Source organism: Martes martes (genome assembly GCF_963455335.1).
Source record: "Martes martes genome assembly, chromosome: 16".
Classification (NCBI taxonomy): Eukaryota; Metazoa; Chordata; class Mammalia; order Carnivora; family Mustelidae; genus Martes; species Martes martes.
Window position 1 is genome coordinate 24514312 of NC_137904.1, and position 13995 is coordinate 24528306.

Consider the following 13995-nt stretch of genomic DNA (forward strand, 5'->3'; position numbering starts at 1 on the left):
GATTTGAGTTATATATATGGTCATTGCTGAACCTCTCTGCTTAAGGTGGAGTAAACAAATTGACTAAAGCTATTCAGATCACTCCAGGGCTCCAGGTGGGTCATTCCCATCCAAAGTGTTGGCCGGGGGAAATTCGATGGTCCTAGAGGCAACCAATCAGTGTTCACTGACTTTCTCTGATTGTCTGGGGTGTGCAGGTTTGTTCTTGCTCAAAAGTGTTTGAATTGGAGACTTGTCTCTTTCAGTTTACTTCAGCCTTATTTCTCAATATATAAAGAATACCTGATTTCAAAAAATGGATTTAGATTTTGTGCAATCTTTTGTTATTACAGTTTTCTCTAGAAACCACATCAGAAAATTAAAGGAATAAAATAGATTAGAAGCCTCTGTGTATTTATTTATTCAGAATTCTGTTAATAATCTGTGTCCTTTTTTTTTTTTTTTTGGTCATCTTCCTTAGGTTTAAAACTGGTCAGATCAATGGCGATTTGCTGATATACCATGTCTTGCTGACTTTAAAGCCATATTATGCCAAGCCATATGAAATTGTAGTGGACCTTACCCATACTGGGCCTAGCAATCGCTTTAAAACGGACTTTCTCTCCAAGTGGTTTGTTGTTTTTCCTGGCTTTGCTTATGACAACGTCTCTGCAGTCTATATCTATAACTGTAACTCCTGGGTCAGGGAGTACACCAAGTATCACGAGCGGCTGCTGACTGGCCTCAAAGGCAGCAAGAGGCTCATCTTCATAGACTGTCCTGGGAAACTGGCCGAGCACATAGAGCATGAACAACAGAAACTGCCTGCTGCCACTCTGGCTTTAGAAGAGGACCTGAAGGTATTCCACAATGCTCTCAAGCTAGCTCACAAAGACACCAAGGTTTCTATCAAAGTAAGTCTCACTCCATGTTAGGTACATGATTTGTTACCCTGCTTGGTTAACCAGACTGCACCGGCCTCCCTACATGCTCCCATAGTAGTAGATCAAATGTAAAGTCCAGATGGAGGAAAACTCAGCTTTCTGTCTTCACGGAGGTCCTGTGGAAGATAGGAGAGGTGTACACTTAATATTCTAGGTTGCACTGGAGGCAGGGGAGTGTGGTAGAGAGGGCAGTTGGCCATCTGTCAGTCAAATGGTGGGAATGTATGGAGGGTGGAAATTACCAGTTGAGAATTCTTCTGATTATTACATGCTTTTTGTAGAAGGAAAACATGAACCAGGATAAAACCAGTAATTGTCTGTGGGATTCTTGAACTTTTTAGAAAAAAAATTAGTATTTTTAAAAATGTCTCTTTTGAGAGCATTTATCACGATAACTATTGAGCCTGTTTGAACATGTGGTAACTCTTCCTTAAATGGCAAACATGGTACTTATTTGGTTGGTCCGTTGGTCGGTTTTCGGAGCCTCTTAAGAGTTCTGCATGGTGGAATTGAACTCTTCTTCACTCCACCCTCTCACCATCACTTTCTAGGTTGGTTCTACTGCTGTCCAGGTAACCTCAGCAGAGCGAACAAAAGTCCTGGGGCAATCAGTCTTTCTAAATGATATCTATTATGCTTCGGAAATTGAAGAGATCTGCCTGGTGGATGAGAACCAGTTTACCTTAACCATTGCAAACCAGGGCACACCACTCACCTTCATGCACCAGGAGTGTGAAGCCATTGTCCAGTCTATCATTCATATCCGGACACGCTGGGAGCTGTCGCAGCCCGACTCCATCCCCCAACACACCAAGATTCGGCCAAAAGATGTCCCTGGGACGCTGCTCAATATTGCATTACTTAATTTAGGCAGTTCAGATCCTAGTTTACGGTAGGTCTTTTTAAAAACTCACTTCAACTTTTTTCAGGGTTTGTTGCTTTTAGAATGAGACCACTTAATAAGCTTTTAATACAGCCTCTACCTTAATACTCTAAATAGGAAAGTATGCTATGTTGGTTAACCAGTGTGACCTCATCAGTTTGTGGGGTATTCACATGAACTGTGGAATTCTGAAAAGGGTGAGTCACACTAAACCAATACATGTTCTTTCTCCAGGACACTTTCGTCTGAAACAGACTACATAGCAGTTTTGTTTCTGTGGCCCCCTTTATCCCCAAAAAAGCCTTTTATTTTTTTTAATCTATTCCTAAGTTTCTCCTCCTGAGTCCTCTAATTATGTTTTCCCATGTTCGGAGATACATCACTATTAAGTTTCCTCACAGTCAAATTAGATTATTGTTTGACAAAGGAGGGCTTAAAGTACAATAACTCAAACAGTAATACTGCATACTTTCCACCTATGTGACTTGAACAAAGTTCTTTAAAGAAGTCTTAAGACAAATGTAGATGTCATCTAACAGAATATAATCGGTTCTCTTTAGATTTAGTAATCTGAACGTGAATGAGGAAGGAGCATGGCCTGTGGGATCAGTAGATTTGGTTTAAATCTAGATCTGCTACTACGTATGACTTTGGGCAAGATATTAAAGTTCTCTGAGCTCTAGTTTCAAGATATGGGTAACAGTGCCTTTCCTATATACCTACAAAGGTTTCATAAACAGTATGTGTAGCAGTATATTTTAGCACCTGGCAGTCTGTGCTTGATAAATATTACTGCCTCCCAACTCCCCCTCCCACCCCTTCTCTCTCTGGCAACGTGTCTTTGCACTCCTTCCTTCATTTCTCCCCTGTGCTTTTCATGTTGGGGTAATTCTTTGTCCCAGGTTCCTTGGGACTGTCAAGACTTTTACAGATATAAATTCTTAGCTCCAAAAAATCTTCCCTGGGGTGTAATGTAGCCCAAGTTTTATAAGTGGGCTTTTTAGGAGTCCTGATTCTTAAGGCGGGGGGGGGGATCAAGATTTTTTTTACCTGGATGGGTCTCCCAGAAATTATGTACAAAATATTGTGTATGCTTAGCTTTCATTATCTCCAAGGAACCTGTGATACCTACCGCAGTTTGAGCAGGCCCGGTTCTTAATAGCTGTTGAAATGTACAGAATAAAAGTCAATGTCAAAATAGTGTAACTCCAAATTCCTAAGAGTTAGTAAGAGATACACAAACTTAGAAACAATAATATTAATAATCTCATTTTAGGAAAATAGAACTATAAAGCCTACCTTTAATTTATAATTTAAAATTCCTCATAGAAGAATGCTAACAATGTTCTAACAGTTATTAGCTTGAATGAACCTGTATTCTCTTGTGAAATAAAGTGAACTGACAGCTTCTGCTTTTTGCTGAAGTATGTCATTCCAGAGAAAAAGCCTTTAGGCTGACTTAAATTTCAGTGGCATTTTTCCCCCTTATGGTTGTTGCAAAAGTATATAGTAGCATGATGAAGGTTCAGAGGTCAGGAAAACCTGAAATTTGCTGAGCAATCAAACTATTCTCTTGCTGGAGAAAAAAGAAAATTTGAAAATCAGGTGCAAGTTTTTTTGACTTGTGTCCTAAATTGCTTAAATGTATTTTCAGACCTTTCTAAGGAAAGTTTTGGTTCTAATGGAACCTGGGTGTATATCATTGTTTTTTGTTGTTGTTGTTTTCAGTGGTTATGTATAACGGAAGGGGGGGACTTAATTATATTTGTTTTTGACCTCCAGTTTGGTATGTCTTGTAGGACACAAAGAAGGAAATTCAGTAGGTGCTGATGAAAGATTTTCACATTTTAATTTGATAAGGGGCCATCTCATTTCTCTTCTTATGATCCCCATTATAAATGGATCTGATGAGAGGAGGAACCACAATTTGAGTTTTTGGCTTCATTGAAAAAATGATGAGCCTTATTCTAACTTTATTGATCCACCTTAGGACCATAAACCTCTCGTATTTTATATCCCAGTAAAATGTCTTTTAGGAAGGTCTTATATTTACCTGTCTTAGGAGCCTCACAGTGCTCTTCTGGTAATGTCAGAAACCTCCCTTGAATCCCTAAATGATGAAAAAAAATCCCTAAATGATCAAGGCATATTTTGTGTTTACCATAGAATCATAATATCTTATTAATTATTAATTATCAATTAGAGAATTGGTTGTAAAATTTAAAAATAGTTGATTAGGCTTTGTAATAGAATCATAAGTTGTATGTTATGAAAAAAATTGGGAATTTTAAGAAAAAATAGGTTTTAAAACAATTTCATTTGTGTTTTCTTCTAGGTCAGCTGCCTATAATCTTCTGTGTGCCTTAACTTGTACCTTTAATTTAAAAATCGAAGGCCAGTTACTAGAGACATCAGGTTTATGCATCCCTGCCAACAACACCCTCTTTATTGTCTCTATTAGTAAGACACTGGCAGCCAATGAGCCACATCTCACCTTAGAATTTTTGGAAGAGTGTATTTCTGGATTTAGCAAATCTAGTAAGTAATAATAATTTTCTTTAATACTAACAATGATTCTAAGAAGATTCAAAGAAGATCATTTCAGAATTTGCCAGTGAAATCATAATTGATTGTATTTTCAGTTCTTTATCTCTTCTAAATTTTCATTTGCTGTACTGTGCAACTAAAGAAACTCTGAAGGAACTTCCTGGTAGACAACATTGAGAAATCCACCAAAATTCTGGCCATAAAAGCAGAGTGGCAAGATTTTTAATACTTTACATGTCTCTGGGCCACTTACAAAGTATTTTTCACACTGTTTCAGTTTAATTGGCTTCAGGATTTCTCTTCTTAGCAGATTATTCCAAATGAGTGAAGTCTCCTTGATTTTAAGGAAATAGTAATTTTCTCTTTTCGTTAGGTTGACTTTGAACTGTGATTTTATTGGTCATGTACAGTTCCTGGAGAATGCAGTGACACACTATGCAGGGTCCAGAGTCAGGTCCTGACTTGGCTTTTAATAACTCTTACAAATTTAATATCCACTCTTTCCACTTATTCATCTTCATACCCTGTTGTAGTATAAATGTTGCTCTTCCTCCAGCTTATTTCCTGACATTTTCTTCCCTCCCGTTTCTCTCTCCATAATACAGAAAACTTTCTTCTGCATTCAAACATATTTTTTTTAAGATTTACTTATTTATTTGAGGACAGTAAGATAACATAAAAAAGGGCATGTGCATGCACATGAGTTGGGGGAGGGGCAGAGGGAGACAGTCTTTAAGCTGACTCCCTGCTGAGTGCAGAGCCAAACTTGGGGTTCAGTTCAGTGACCTATGAGATCCTGACCTGAGCTGAAACCAAGAGCTGGATGCTTAAACAACTGAGCCACCCAGGTGCCCCTCAAATATATTTGATTCTTCAGCTAATTAATTGAAAGCTTTGACAATTCATCAAGTCCAGATGACTGTATATATTTACTTATAATAAGAGATGTAGGAATATAACCCTAAAAAGAAAATGTGTTAAGACTGACAAAATAAGAAAAGCATAAAGCTTTATTGAGAGATATTTTTAAAAGATTTGAGTGAATGAACTGTATGTTGTGTTCCTGGACAAACAGTTCTTCCCACTTCCCAGATTATTATAAATTCAGTGCAATCCCATCAAAATAGCTATAGGATCTGAGGACTAAGAATGAGGTAGAACTGGGGTGTTTGGGTGATTCAGTTGGTTAAGTGTCCCACTCTTGATCTCAGCTCAGGTCATGATCTTGTGGTCCTGCATTTCCAGCCCAGCATTGGGCTCCACGCTGGGTATGGAGTCTACAGAAAGAGAGAGGGAGGGATGGAAGGAGGGAGGGAGGAAGAAGTAGAACTTAAAATGATTATAAATTTCACTTGAAACAACAAGAATAGTTAAGAAAATGTTGAAAGAAAAACTGAAAGACACTTGTTGCAGACGTTTGAACACATAACAGTACAATAATTAAAACAGAAGTGTTAAAGAATCAGCAGTCACATCAGTTTAAGAAAACAGATTGATAAAGAAGCATCACAAACTGACAGGGGAAAGATTAAATCATTTAAAGAGTGAGACTGGGAAATGAATTAAGTTGGATCTTCATCTTCACCCCAGACCACAACATACCAAAATAAGGTCTAGCTGTATTTAAGAATTGAATATAAAAGCTGGAACCATTAAAAAAAAGAAAGAAAGAGGAAGCAGAATATTTAATTGCTTTCTGGATGATTAAGGACTTACGAAGTAAAAAAGTGATAGATGGAAACAAGGGAAATGGTGAGCATAATTGATTACATAAAACTTCAGAACATCTCTATTTCAGAAACATAAAGAAAATAAAAGATAATAAAAAACTAGGAAATATGCTTGCAGCAAATATGAGAAAAGATTAATATCTTTAATCATGAAGAGTTCTTACAGATTAATAAAAAATGGATCAACAACAGTAGCATGCAGGTCATGCTAAAAACATGTTTTAAGAAGTTCACTAATAAGGGGAGGAGTCAAGATGGCAGAGAAGTAGCAGGCTGAGACAACATCGGGTAGCAGGAGATCAGCTAGATAGCTTATCTAACCATTGTGAACACCTACAAATCAACAGGAAATCGAAGAGAAGAAGAGCAACAATTCTAGAAACAGAAAATGATCACGTTCTGAAAGGTAGGACCTGCGGAGAAGTGAATCGAAAGCGACGGGAAGACAGACCGTGGGGGGAGGGGCCGGCTCCCGGCAAGCGAGGGGAGCAATGGCGCACAAAATCGGGACTTTTAAAAGTCTGCTCCACGGAGGGACATCGCTCCAGAGGCTAAACCGGGGGGAAGCCCACGCGGGGTCAGTGTAACCCCAGGTCCAGCAGGGTCACAGGAGGACCGGGGGTGTCTGAGTGCTGCAGAGCTCACAGGTATTAGAGCGGGGAACCGGGCTATAGTGACAAAGCCGAGGAGTGAGCTCTCAGCCCGGGGTTACCGTGAGCCGGTCGCAGGCTGGGTGGGCTCGGAGCGCGGCCAGAGGCCACAGAGACAGAACCGACCGGGCGCTTTTCTCCAAGTGCCAGCAATTGACTGCTTTCCTCCAGGTGCGACCGGAGGCCAGGGAGGCAGGGGCGGTTGGGTGCTTTTCTCTGAGGGTGCACTGAGGAGCGGGACCCCAAGCTCTTGGCTCCTCCGGGCCGGAGATTGGGAGGCCACCATCTTCATTCCCGTCCTCTGGAACTCTACGGAAAGCGCTCCAGGAACAAAAAGCTCCCGAAGTAATTCCGGAAAGCGCTCCAGGAACAAAAAGCTCCCGAAGTAATTCCGAGTGGATTACTTAGCCCGGCCCCTGGCAAGGGTGGTGCAATTCTGCCTGCGGCAAAGACACTTGAGAATCACTACAACAGGCCCCTCCCCCCAGAAGATCAACAAGAAACCCAGCCAAGACCAACTTCACTCACCAAGGAGAACAGTGGAATTCCAGAGGAGGAGAAAGCAAATCTTATCTGGACAAAATGACAAGGCGGAAAAACTCACCACAAAAAAAAGAACAAGAGGCAGTACTGAAGGCTGGGGACCTAATCAATATGGACATTGGTAATATGACAGATCTAGAGTTCAGAATGACAATTCTCAAGGTTCTAGCCGGGCTCGAAAAAGGCATAGAAGATATTAGAGAAACCCTCTCCGGAGAGATAAAAGCCCTTTCTGGAGAAATAAAAGAACTAAAATCTAACCAAGTTGAAATAAAAAAAGCTATTAATGAGGTGCAATAAAAAATGGAAGCTCTTACTGCTAGGATAAATGAGGCAGAAGAAAGAATTAGTGACATAGAAGACCAAATGACAGAGAATAAAGAAGCTGAGCAAAAGAGAGACAAACAAATACTGGACCACAAGGAGAGAATTCGAGAGATAAGCAACACCATAAGATGACACAACATTAGAATAATTGGGATTCCGGAAGAAGAAGAAAGAGGGGAGCAGAAGGTATATTGGAGAGAATTATTGGAGAGAATTTCCCTAATATGGCAAAGGGAACAAACATCAAAATCCAGGAGATGCTAAGAACGCCCCTCAAAATCAATAAAAATAGGTCCACACCTCGTCACCTGATAGTAAAATTTACAAGTCTTAGCGACAAAGAGAAAATCCTGAAAGCAGCCCGGGAAAAGAAGTCTGTAACATACAAGGGTAAAAACATTAGATTGGCAGCAGACCTATCCACAGAGACCTGGCAGGCCAGAAATAACTGGCATGATATATTCAGAGCACTAAACGAGAAAAACATGCAGCCAGGAATACTATATCCAGCTAGGCTATCATTGAAAATAGAAGGAGAGATAAAGAGCTTCCAGGACAAACAAAAGCTGAAAGAATTTGCAAACACCAAACCAGCTCTACAGGAAATATTGAAAGGGGTCCTTTAAGCAAAGAGAGACCCTAAAAGTAGTAGATCAGAAAGAAACAGAGACAATATACAGTAACAGTCACCTTACAGGCAATGCAATGGCAATAAATTCATATCTCTCAATAGTTACCCTGAATGTTAATGGGCTCAATGCCCCAATCAAAAGACACAGGGTATCAGAATGGATAAAAAAACAAAACCCATCCATATGCTGCCTACAAGAAACTCATTTTAGACCCGAAGACACCTCCAGATTTAAAGTGAGGGGGTGGAAAACAATGTACCATGCTAATGGACATCAGAAGAAAGCTGGGGTGGCAATCCTTATATCAGATCAATTAGATTTTAAGCCAAAGACTATAATAAGAGATGAGGAAGGACACTATATCATACTCAAAGGGTCTGTCCAACAAGAAGACCTAACAATCTTAAATATCTATGCCCCTAACATGGGAGCAGCCAACTATATAAACCAATTAATAACAAAATCAAAGAAATACATTGACAGTAATACAATAATAGCAGGGGACTTTAACACTCCCCTCACTGAAATGGACAGATCATCTAAGCAAAAGATCAACAAGGAAATAAAGGCCCTAAATGACACACTGGACCAGATGGACATCACAGATATATTCAGAACATTCCATCCCAAAGCAACAGAATATACATTCTTCTCTAGTGCACATGGAACATTCTCCAGAATAGACCACATCCTGGGTCATAAATCTGGTCTCAACCGGTATCAAAAGATTGGGATCATTCCCTGCATACTTTCAGACCACAATGCTCTGAAGCTAGAACTCAATCACAAGAGGAAATTTGGAAAGAACGCAAATACATGGAGACTAAACAGCATCCTTCTAAAAAATGAATGGGTCAACCAGGAAATTAAAGAAGAATTGAAAAAATTCATGGAAACAAATGATAATGAAAACACAACGGTTCAAAATCTTGGGACACAACAAAGGCAGTCCTGAGAGGAAAATATATAGCAGTGCAAGCCTTTCTCAAGAAACAAGAAAGGTCTCAAATACACAACCTAACCCTACACCTAAAGGAGCTGGAGAAAGAACAACAAAGAAAGCCTAAACCCAGCAGGAGAAGAGAAATCATAAAGATCAGAGCAGAAATCAATGAAATAGAAACTAAAAAACAATAGAACAAATCAACGAAACTAGGAGCTGGTTCTTTGAAAGAATTAATAAGATTGACAAACCCCTGGCCAGACTTACCGAAAAGAAAAGAGAAAGGACGCAAATAAATAAAATCATGAATGAAAGAGGAGAGATCACAACCAACATCAAAGAAATACAAACAATTATAAGAACATACTATGAGTGGGGCGCCTGGGTGGCTCAGTGGGTTAAAGCCTCTGCCTTCAGCTCAGGTCATGATCCCAGGGTGCTGGGATCGAGCCCTGCATCGGGCTCTCTGCTCAGCAGGGAGCCTGCTTCCTCCTCTCTCTCTGCCTGCCTCTCTGCCTGCTTGTGATCTCTGTCTGTCAAATAAATAAATAAAAATCTTTAAAAAAAAAAAAAAAGATTCTCTCCAAAAAAAAAAAAAAAAAAAAGAACATACTATGAGCAACTCTACGCCAACAAATTCGACAATCTGGAAGAAATGGATACATTTCTAGAGACATATAAACTACCACAACTGAACCAGGAAGAAATAGAAAACCTGAACAGACCCATAACCAGTAAGGAGATCGAAACAGTCATCAAAAAATCTCCAAACAAACAAAAGTCCAGGACCAGACGGCTTCCCAGGGAATTGTACCAAACATTTAAAGAAGAATTAATTCCTATTCTCCTGAAACTGTTCCAAAAAATAGAAATGGAAGGAAAACTTCCAAACTCATTTTATGAGGCCAGCATCACCTTGATCCCAAAACCAGGCAAGGATCCCAACAAAAAAGAGAATTACAGACCAATATCCTTGATGAACACAGATGCGAAAATTCTCACCAAAATACTGGCCAGTAGGATCCAACAGTACATTAAAAGGATTATTCATCACGACCAAGTGGGATTTATTCCAGGGCTGCAAGGTTGGTTCAACATCCACAAATCCATCAATGTGATACAATACATTAATAAAAGAAAGAATAAGAACCATATGATACTCTCAATAGATGCTGAAAAAGCATTTGACAAAGTGCAGCATCCCTTCCTGATTAAAACTCTTCAGAGTGTAGGGATAGAGGGCACATACCTCAATATTATCAAAGCCATCTATGAGAAACCCACTGCAAATATCATTCTCAGTGGAGAAAAACTGAAAGCTTTTCCACTAAGGTCAGGAACACGGCAAGGATGTCCATTATCACCATTGCTGTTCAGCATAGTACTAGAAGTCCTAGCCTCAGCAATCAGACAACAAAAAGAAATTAAAGGCGTCCAAATTGGCAAAGAAGAAGTCAAACTATCACTCTTTGCAGATGATATGATACTATATGTGGAAAACCCTAAAGGCTCCACTTCAAAACTGCTAGAACTTGTACAGGAATTCAGTATTGTGTCAGGATATAAAGTCAATGCACAGAAATCAGTTGCATTTCTTTACACTAACAACAAGACAGAAGAAAGAGAAATTGAGGAGTCAGTCCCATTTACAGTTGCACCCAAAACCATAAGATACCTAGGAATAAATCTAACCAAAGAGGCAAAGAATCTATACTCAGAAAACTATAAAGTACTCATGAAAGAAATTGAGGAAGACACAAAGAAATGGAAAAATGTTCCATGCTCATGGATTGGAAGAACAAATATTGTGAAAATGTCTATTCTACCTAAAGCAATCTACGCATTTAATGCAATCCCTATCAGAATCCCATCCATTTTTTTCAAAGAAATAGAACAAATAATCCTAAAATTTATATGGAACAAGAAAAGACCTCGAATAGCCAAAGGAATATTGAAAAAGAAAGCCAAAGTCAGTGGCATCACAATTCCAGATGTCAAGCTCTATTACAATGCTGTCATCATCAAGACAGTATGGTACTGGCACAAAAACAGACATATAGATCAATGGAACAGAATAGAGAGCCCAGAAATAGACCCTCAACTCTATGGTCAACTAATCTTCAACAAAGCAGGAAGGAATGTCCAATGGAAAAAAGACAGCCTTTTCAACAAATGGTGCTGGGATAATTGGACAGCCACATGCAGAAAAATGAAATTGGACTATTTCCTTACACCACACACGAAAATAGACTCAAAATGGATGAAGGACCTCAATGTGAGAAAGGAATCCATCAAAATCCTTGAGGAGAGGGGCGCCTGGGTGGCTCAGTGGGTTAAAGCCTCTGCCTTCGGCTCGGGTCATGATCCCAGGGTCCTGGGATCAAGCCCCGCATCGGGCTCTCTGCTCAGAAGGGAGCCTGCTTCCTCCTCTCTCTCTCTCTCTGCCTGCCTCTCTGCCTACTTGTGATCTCTGTCTGTCAAATAAATAAATAAAATCTTTAAAAAAAAAAAAAAATCCTTGAGGAGAATGCAGGCAGCAACCTCTTTGACCTCAACCGCAGCAACTTCTTCCTAGGAACATTGCCAAAGGCAACAGAAGCAAGGGCAAAAATGAACTATTGGGATTTCATCAAGATCAAAAGCTTTTGCACAGCAAAGGAAACAGTTAACAAAACCAAAAGACAACTGACAGAATGGGAGAAGATATTTGCAAACGACATATCGGTTAAAGGGCTAGTATCCAAAATCTATAAAGAGCTTATCAAACTCAACACCCAAAGAACAAATAATCCAATCAAGAAATGGGCAGAGAACATGAACAGACATTTCTACAAAGAAGACATCCAGATGGCCAACAGACACATGAAAAAATGCTCCACATCACTCGGCATCAGGGAAATACAAATCAAAACCACAATGAGATACCACCTCACACCAGTCAGAATGGCTAAAATTAACAAGTCAAGAAATGACAGATGCTGGCGAGGATGCGGAGAGAGGGGAACCCTCCTACACTGTTGGTGGGAATGCAAGCTGGTGCAACCACTCTGGAAAACAGTGTGGAGGTTCCTCAAAAAACTGAAAATAGAGCTACCCTATGACCCAGCAATTACACTACTGGGTATATATCCTAAAGATATAAACGTGGTGCTCCGAAGGGACACGTGCACCTGAATGTTTATAGCAGCAGTTTCCACAATAGCCAAACTATGGAAAGAACCTAGATGTCCATCAACAGATGAATGGATAAAGAAGAGGTGGTATATATACACAATGGAATACTATGCAGCCATCAAAAGAAATGAAATCTTGCCATTTGCGACAACGTGGATGGAACTAGAGGGTATTATGCTTAGCGAAATAAGTCAATCGGAGAAAGACAACTATCATATGATCTCTTTGATATGAGGAAGTGGAGATGCAATGTGGGGGGGTTGGGAGGAGGTAGGAAAAGAAAAAATGAAAGAAGATGGGATTGGGAGGGAGACAAACCATAAAAGACTCAATCTCAAAAAACAGACTCAGGGTTGTTGGGGGGAGGGGGGACAGGGGAGGGTGGTGGAGACATGGACATTGGGGAGGGTATGTGCTATGATGAGTGCTATGAAATGTGTAAACCTGGCGATTCACAGACCTGTACCCCTGGGGATAAAAATACATTATATGTTTATTAAAATAAATGAATTAATTTAAAAAAAAATAAAGCTGATCTAAACATTAAAAAAAAGTTCACTAATAAAATCAAAGAAATAAAAATAAAGAATAGAAAGGTAACATTCAGTTATCAAATTGGCAAAGGTTTTTTTTTTTTTTTTTTTAAGTTCTTATTTATTTATTATACCGAGAGAGACAGTGAGAGAGGGAGCTCAAACCAAGGGAGAGGGAGAATCAGGCTTCCCGTTGAGCAGGGAGCACGATGCGGGGCTCGATCCCAGGACCCTGGTATCGTGACCTGAGCCGAAGGCAGACACTTAACGACTGAGCCACCCAGGCACCCCTGGCAAAGGGTTTTTTCCCTTTGTTTTTAATTCAGTGTTGATGGTCTATGTAATTTTGAACAGGGGCACTTTTTTGAGATGGCACTTGGGACATGGATATCCAGACACCTAAGAGTGTTCATATCTTTTAGCTACATGATTCCACCTTTTAGAATTTATCCTAAGGAATTAGTGTCCAGATGTTTATTATTTTTTATTTAAATTTTTTAAAATTCAGGTATATCCTGTCAGTAAAGTGCCCAAATCTTAAGTGAACAGCTTGATGAATTTTTATGTGTGATACGTCACAAAACCCTCTCCCATATCAAGATACAGAACATTTCCAGCATCCAGAAGGCTGTCAGTACCATCCCCTCACCAAGAGTAACCATTATTTAGAGGAATTTTTGTGTCTTTTTCTGAACTTCAAAATAAAATATTAAAACATGTTTGAACTTTGAAGAAGATATTCAAAACATACTGCATAGACAGCATGGTCCTCATTTTTGTGGAGGCGTTGGGGTCGGTTTTATGTGTCTGTACACACATAAATACACATTATCTCTACGTAGCTTTGAAAGCCTCATGGGAGATGAGATGATAACACTAGTATATTAATATCAGTTTCATTTTTGTGGTGATGCTTTCCTTTAACTTAACTTCCTATGATTGCTACATATTCCTTATGCAATTAGAATAAAACTTAATAAAATTTTTAACTAGGAGAGAAATGATTAAGAGGAAGAAAAATAAGATAAAACTTTTCAAATATTGGCCAGCTGGCTTTTAAGATTACTTTCTTCATGGCTTATTCTCTTCACCCCTATCTTTACTATATTT

At 39.4% G+C, this 13995-nt stretch overlaps 1 protein-coding gene across 1 annotated transcript in view; it reads left to right on the forward strand.

The window, feature by feature from the left end:
* The window catches only part of NF1 (neurofibromin 1), a 261002-nt gene that overhangs the window by 211220 nt on the left and 35787 nt on the right, over positions 1 to 13995 (forward strand). Inside the window, exons 37-39 of the mRNA XM_080825306.1 lie at positions 461 to 893; positions 1475 to 1815; positions 4142 to 4344. Coding sequence (XP_080681432.1) covers positions 461 to 893; positions 1475 to 1815; positions 4142 to 4344 — 977 coding nt within the window. The remainder of the gene's footprint in view (positions 1 to 460; positions 894 to 1474; positions 1816 to 4141; positions 4345 to 13995) is intronic.